Source organism: Drosophila pseudoobscura, chromosome 4 (genome assembly GCF_009870125.1).
Source record: "Drosophila pseudoobscura strain MV-25-SWS-2005 chromosome 4, UCI_Dpse_MV25, whole genome shotgun sequence".
In the NCBI taxonomy this organism is placed as follows: Eukaryota; Metazoa; Arthropoda; class Insecta; order Diptera; family Drosophilidae; genus Drosophila; species Drosophila pseudoobscura.
Window position 1 is genome coordinate 27,595,621 of NC_046681.1, and position 7,356 is coordinate 27,602,976.

At 50.4% G+C, this 7,356-nt stretch overlaps 1 protein-coding gene across 1 annotated transcript; it reads left to right on the plus strand.

Moving 5' to 3' along the window:
- Nucleotides 1-1,153: 1,153 nt before the first annotated feature.
- On the plus strand, nt 1,154-3,418 carry LOC4817622 (carboxylesterase 1E). The gene is made up of 2 exons (XM_001356985.4): nt 1,154-2,117; nt 2,179-3,418. Exons 1-2 carry the CDS (start codon nt 1,197-1,199, stop codon nt 3,352-3,354), a joined length of 2,097 nt encoding a protein of 698 aa, XP_001357021.3. The 5' UTR covers nt 1,154-1,196; the 3' UTR covers nt 3,355-3,418.
- The last annotated feature ends 3,938 nt before the right edge of the window (nt 3,419-7,356 follow it).

The following is a 7,356-nucleotide window of genomic DNA, read 5'->3' on the forward strand; positions in this document are numbered from 1 at the left end:
CGATGCGAATAATGCAATAAAATAATACAGCAAATTCTCGCCGATTTAATTGCCGGGCTGTCAAAGCGAGAGATGATCCCAACAGCCGATGATTGGAGAGCTTGAAAGTCAATCAATTGGGATTCGATGAGGATTATTAACCATCAAAGGGGACCCAGAAGATACCCTATCTTAAAAGGCGGAGTAAATTATGCCACATCTGTCGATGAAAGAATCGGATAATGATATTTGGATCATAAAAACAATATTTTGTGAAATACGAAAGATTTAATATATTATTTTGATGGCAGTAGCAATTTTAGAAGATATTTCGTTAGGACTCCCAAAAGCTAATGTGAATGAAAAATGATCTATAAAGTGAGTGTAAAGTAAATTATATATAAAATATATAGTAAAAATTTTAACTTATTAGTTGCCACAGTATGATTTCATTTGGAAGCCTGAATTTAATGTTTCAGAAACAGGTTTGAATGTGGATCCAAGCCGATAATGTTTATTCTGGTGTCTCAATTTCAGTTATTTCAACTTTACCCGACTCTTGTTTCAATTTAAGCGCAAGACGTTGGGGGAATTCCTAGTCCAAAGCACCAATCAGCACTTTCGAATGAGCGGAATATGCAATATTTGCCTCGTAATCGAATGACAGACGCAAACGAAGCGGAGATCAATTCCCAATGCACTTGTAACCATTTTCTCTCTTCTTTTCTCGTTTCATTTCGAGTTGAGATAAATTCTGACCAAAAATGACTATTCCCATTTCTCATTGAAGTGCGTTTTTGCGTGCTATTCCTTTCGAAACTGCCCCAAAAGTCACCCCAAAAGCTAATTCCAGATTTGTTGTGACTCAATGAACTACAACTGGCTTGAAGTTCGCTCCGCGGAGCATCAGCTCGTCATCATCGCTGTAAAGTACGTGATTAGAATGCTGGAGAGGCGCAGCTCCCCCTCCGGGACGGCGCCAAACATGGTCTTATATCATGGCAGGCACGCAAACAGAACGAAGCAACAAAAGTTGAATTTATATAGTTTTATCAACTAAAGCGGTCGTTGGTATTGTTGTTGTTGCTTTTTATCGCCAAGTCAAGCAAGTAGCCGGCCTCGCTCAAAAAAAAACCCAGCTCTGGGGCTATGGGGCTCTGCGATGCCAGGGAATGCCTCAGTTGTTCAGTTCCCGTTCGACAATCGAGTGAAACGATATGCAATCGCTGCTGAAGTGGAACTTTCTGTGGGCATTGATGGGGCTGCTGCTGGCAGTGACCTTGACGCGCTCCGAATCGGTGTCGGAGCCGGAATCTGGTTCCCATGTCCGTGTGAAGCGCGTCGTCGGTGGCCGGCAGTCAAAGGCCCCGCCTGTGGACGATCCGGTGGTATTCGCGCGCCTCTTCAATCGGGATGCCCGCGTCGAGGGCTTCCGGAATCCCACGACGGGCATCTACAGCTTCCTGGGGGTGCACTATGCGGAGCCGCCGCTGGGTTCGCTGCGATACGCCCGTCCCGTGTACAAACGCCTCGGCGGAGACATCAATGCCACGCGCCACGGACCGCCCTGCATCCAGCCGCATCCGCAGGCGCCGCAGCGGATCGTCGGCGAGGAGGACTGCCTGCTGCTGAACGTCTACACGCCGCAGATGCCCGACGAGACCTCCGGACTGCCTGTCTTCGTGTGGATCCATCCGGGCGGCTATCGCTATGGCTCGGCGGCCCAGTACGATGCCACGCCCATGGCCCAGAGGGGCGCCATTGTGGTGGCCCCGCAGTACCGGCTCGGCTCGCTGGGCATCATGGGCGACGGCACCAAGCAGTTCGACGGCAATCTGGCCATGTTCGACCTGGCCGCCGCCCTCCGCTGGGTCTCCGACTACATCTCCTACTTCGGCGGCAATCCCAAGCAGGTCCAGGCCATTGGCCACGGCTCGGGGGCGGCCAGCGCCATGTATCTGTCGATGTCGCGGACGGCTCGCAGCGCCGGCGATGTCCACGGTGTGGTGGCCATGTCGGGCACGGCTCTCTCGCAATACGCCACGGACAAGGAGCCCGTTCAGAGTGTCGAGGAGGTGGCCAAGATCAATGGCTGTCCCACGGGCAACGAACTGGAGATCGTCAACTGTTTGAGAGCGGTACGCGTCTATCCCTTGTACGTGGATCCCCAATTCTGATTCTGATTCATTTTCCTTGCAGAAAAGCGCCGAGGACATCATTCGAAACGATGACAAGGTCCAAACGGAGCGTCTGGCGGGTCGGGCTCTGGTGAAGGGTCTCACGGGGAATGTGGGCTTCCAGCCGCACATCGAGAGCCCCGACGATGGCCGGGCCCTGCCCAGTCTCATTGTGGGCGAGCCCGAGCAGCAGCTGAAGAGCAACAACTTCTCGGGCATACCCCTGCTCACGGGAGTGGCCAAGCACGAGACGGCCAACTCGGTGACGGTGGAGACCATCGAGAAGGTCTTCGGCTCGGCGGAGCAGTTCCTGGGCTCCCTGAGCGATGCCCTGAACAAGCTGACGGGCTTCCTCAAGATCGATCAGATCACGGGGCAGATCGCCAAGCCGCAGCTGCCGGGACTCACGAGCGTGCTGACGCCCACGCTGCAGGACGTGTGGAAGGTGCCGCAGGCCCTCAACGTGGACCAAGTCCTGTCCAAGGTGGTCGAATCCACCACGGACGTGCTGTTCAACCTCCCCGCCGTGCTGACCACCCAGGTGTGGTCCAAGCTGGCCCCCGCCTTCATGTACAGCTTCGAGTACAACGGCACCAGGTCGAAGGGCATCAACTTCCTGCGCGGCCTGCCCATCGTCTCGGAGTCGGCCAACGACAGGCCGGACACGGTGGCCCATGGCGACGAGCTGGGCTACATGTTCGATGCCAACGACATCTTCGGGGCTCCCCTGGAGGAGACGCGTCTCACCAGCCCAGAGGACCTGAAAGTGCGCCACAATCTCATCGACATGCTCGTCCAGTTCGCCAAGCAGGGAGCTGGAAAGACCGGCTCTGGCTCTGCCTCTGGCTCGTCGCTCTTCCAGAGCGTCTCTGGCAAGGCCACGCCGTTCATCAAAATCGACACTCGACTGGAGACCTCCGATGACTTTCGCTTCTGCGAGCTGTCCGTGCTGGGGGCCTCGCTCTCGCCCCTCAGCTCCACCAGCTGCGCGGGTCTGGGCAGTCTCCTGGGCCAGCTGGGCGGCGGTCTGGGCCAGACGATTGGCGGCGCTGGCCAGAAGTTGGGCTTGGATGGTGCCGGCCAGAAGTTGGGCTTGGATGGTGCTGGCCAGAAGTTGGGCTTGGGTGGCTCTGGCCTCGGCTTGGGTGGCGGCAACAAGAACAAGAGGCCGGGAGGCTTGGGCTTGGGCATTATCTAGGAACAGAAAAAGATCCAGTTGTAAAATTCCACCTTAAATAAAGAGAGATTTAATCAAAACTGGAGCTCCCTTGTTTCTAGGGTATCAAAACCTTCCGTCGCATAGTTTTCCCATATTTTCATACGGAATGAAGCTGGAGGGGGTGCCCGAGGGGGGGTTGGGGGGGACTGGGCTGGTTCTATTGATTTAAGCTGTTGCCATGACCCGTCCGTCGCTCAATTAGCACAGCTCTGTGCCGGCTCAATGCCTATGCCTGCCGCACTAATCTCTCTATTGACTTTGGGCTTCCCCTCTAGCATGCCGCATGCCCCCTGCCCCCTGCCCCTCGTGCCACATGGCAGCAAGAGCCGCAACTGAAACGCGGCGATAAGCAAATTTCCGGGCGCGCAAAATTTAAACAATAGAGAAAGCCAGAGAGAGAGAGGGGCAGGGGGCAAAGAGAGGCAGAAATTTGTTAGATGGGCGTTGGTGGTGGCTGGGGGGTCTGGGGGGAAGGCAGTTTTATAACTTGTGGCCAGATCTTAGCCCCCGGGAGCCTTCTGCATAATGTTGATGCTGGTTGGCACTGGCAACAGTCCAAACAATGAGCATAAGCCCCACTCCCCCTCCCCCTCTCACTTGGCCTGGCTGGGAGTCAGTGGAGGACTCGACTCTGCCTCTGTCTCTGGGTTGCCTTGACGCCTTTTGTGCAAATTCCTTGCACGCGTTGAACTATGACCAAAAATGCTAAAGCCATGGCCGAAGCCGGAGCCAAAGTCGAAAGCCGAAACCAAAGCCGGCTTATGGCGTCGTCGTCTCATCCTCTGTCCAAGTACCAGTTCCCCCCCCGCCCCACCGTTGGAGTACCCGTTGGATGGAATGTGGGCGTGAGGCATCTCTTGTTTTCGCTGCCAAGTGATGATATTATTAATATTATTAAAACTAATTTTATGAATTGAAAGCCAGAACAGCCTCCCACTCCCCCACCCACTACCCACTCCCCCTCTCCCAGAGAGGAAATGTTAATGGGGCTCTCTATTTGTGAGTTGGACAGGCTGACGCCTGGACACTGATGGCAGTAGACATTTTACTGTTGCTCTGAAAAGGAGTTTGGGGTATTTGGAAAATTTTGGAAATTTAGGCAAATATTTAAGCCTCGAATAGCTTCGTTTTTGAATTTTTAACCCTGGAAAAGGGTTTTATCTTCAGGTATATCTTCTTCTTCTCCTTCTTCCTATACTCGTAGATACCTATCCATGATCTCGATCTAATTAATACCAACTTATTTATATTTATTTCTGTGAATATTTAAAATTATGCTAAAGATTCAGGCGTAACTATAAAATATAACAATATAATTAAAATAGCAATTAAAAAACAGAAATAAATAATATTAGTATTCTAGATTCCCTTTGAAACTGATAAAAAATATATTATGGTAAAAATTTATGTTTACCTAAAAAATAACATAACAAACGCCAAAGTAAAAAATTCCATACACAAATATTTAAGAAATAATCAAAATAAAAATTAAAAAAAATAGTATAAATAAATAAATAAATAAATCCAAAAAAATATAGAATATAATTATAGAAGATTAAAAAATACAGATTTAAGGCTCGAAAAAAGGGAAGAAAAATATTTTCCCGCAATTCAGATTTCCAAAAATCATTTCTCCACCTTTTTCAGGGCACTTTTTCAGTCCACATCGTGGACCTCGTGTTGGGGGCGGCTAGAACCCAACTCAAGATGGCCTAACCATGACTATGGCTATGGCTATGGCTGTGGCAGTTACAATTGCAAAACTTTGATGGATTAATCATTCAAAGGCCAGTCCAATGCCGGGCCAATTACGACATCTGTGACAATATTAATGGCTGCCCAAAGATTTGCCGGCGAAGAAGGGAACAACTTTACAATTAATTAGGCAACAGATGATAAACGATGATTATGGTGCGTGGAGCCTTCCGCAGGGCTCCAAGAGATGTCTCCATCTGCCGTCCAGTCGGGGATTTAATGACGGCAATAAAAGAATTACGAATGGTTAAGGCGAATGGCCTGCCTTCAGGCAGGTCTGCGAATAATAAATGGTTCGATGGGTATGCTTTGGTAGGGGTGTGGGGCTGATGATCAAAGGGCTACCCAGGAAAACTACTAAGCCCAGAAGCTGGCCCATAATCATCCCCTCACCCTCCTGCCGGCCTGCAGTTCATTATGTGGCAGTTTACCTGCGGACGAGAGAGCTTCAATTGGCATAAATCAGAGGCCTTTTATGGCTAAAGTGTCGTCCAATTTCCGAAAGTTTTCCCTGCCCCCTCGCCACCACCTAAGGGGTTCCACTATCCTCCATCCCTCCACCCCCTGTAATTTTTCTTCATTAATGTGTAGTTACGCAATTTCCGTACACAGAAGAAAAGTTTTCTACTCGTTGCGTTAATTTTGGCCAATTTCAGAGGGTTGCCACGGGCAGGGGCACCAGCTGTAATTGCAACCCCCTGTGCCCAGTGCCACCCCCCCCTACCCCCCTGTGAACCCCCATGATTCGCTCTGAAGTATCATCATTTCGGTTTTTGTGGTCGTGGCCCGGCCTATTTCGAGTCTTTTGCCAAAATTAGTTCCGCCCCTCGATTTATATTGTCATTTCGTGCGTTTCGATTGTGTAAAGCAATTTTGGCAGTGGGCTCCCCCCTTCGGAATGGGGATCATCCTGCCAGGGGGGAGCACAGAAGTCCTCATTGGGGGTCTCTCAGATATTCCATCAAGTTACGGCATTGCGGCGTGGCCTGGCTTCTCCCCTGAAAGGGAAATGGAAATACAATTGTAATACTAGCCCCCTCTTCGACTCTCCATCTCTCACATGTGGGTGGTTATTCGGTGGCATAGACCAAGGTGCATAAATTAGGCCATCCATTTACTGTTAATAGCAGTTGGCAGCAGAATCACAAGCAGCCATGGACGAGTGGAAGGAGGAGGAGGAGCAGTAGCAGCTGCCTGATGTTGTGTTCTTTTCAAATTACTTTGACCCGAGGCCTACTTGAGTTTGCCACTGGATTTGAAGGCAACTTGATGCAGAAATTCGATGCAGTTTCAAGGAAAATTCATGTATTTCTTAGGCGCCTGCAGTCGAAGGCAACTAAAATGTTGAAAAACTGACATTTCCGATAGTAGAAAGGAGAGAATGGGATCTTTAAAGGGGCACTTGTGGGGTTTTAGGTGTTGCGCGTCGTGCAGCAGCACCCCTCGGTTGGTTAGACAATAAACCATCAAATAATCCACGGTTTTTCAACACTTTCAAGGAGATTTAAACTTTAAAACATATTTAAGGGAATCTCCAATCAAATTACCCAACAAGTGCCTGCCCCATGCCCCAACAGGGGCTCATGCCACACGAGTCTCGCTTTAGATGGTGGCTGTTTCAAAGCAACAATTGGTCTAATCCGAATAATGGAATTTTTGAAGCCTATGCCATTGGCAGCTTCAGTGTGTGTGCGCCTGCCAGACAGGACACACTCCTCCTCCTCCGCCTCCTCCTCCCCCAGCCATCCCCTGCATTCTCGACTGTCTATCAGTAGTATTTTTGGGATGAGGGTGAGACCGAAGCCGAGGCGGTTATGAGGGCTGTCAGGCTCAATTTTCGGGCCCAGCAGCCACTTGGCCATTGTTCGAATTTTGACATAAGCAAAAATCCCACCCAGGCCGGGGTCCATCCAAACCATCCAAAATGATGCCAGGGATTATGGAATTGCGCTCTGACAAACGTCAGTTGCAGTGCCCGATAGACCGGTGCTCAGTGGCTGCTTGAAGGCTCTTCTGTTTTCTGTTTTCTAGCCCGGGGCACGGGGCATGGGGCATGGGGGGTGCTCCCATTTGACGAGTCCAGTGTCTTTCTCTAATTAAAATTGATTACCATAATTTGTGTATTGATTGGACCCGGACACGCACAATGACCACGCACTGTCCTGTCCGATGATTTTTCATAATTTTCACCCATTGCCAAGGGTCGGGGGTCGTGGGTCGGGGGTC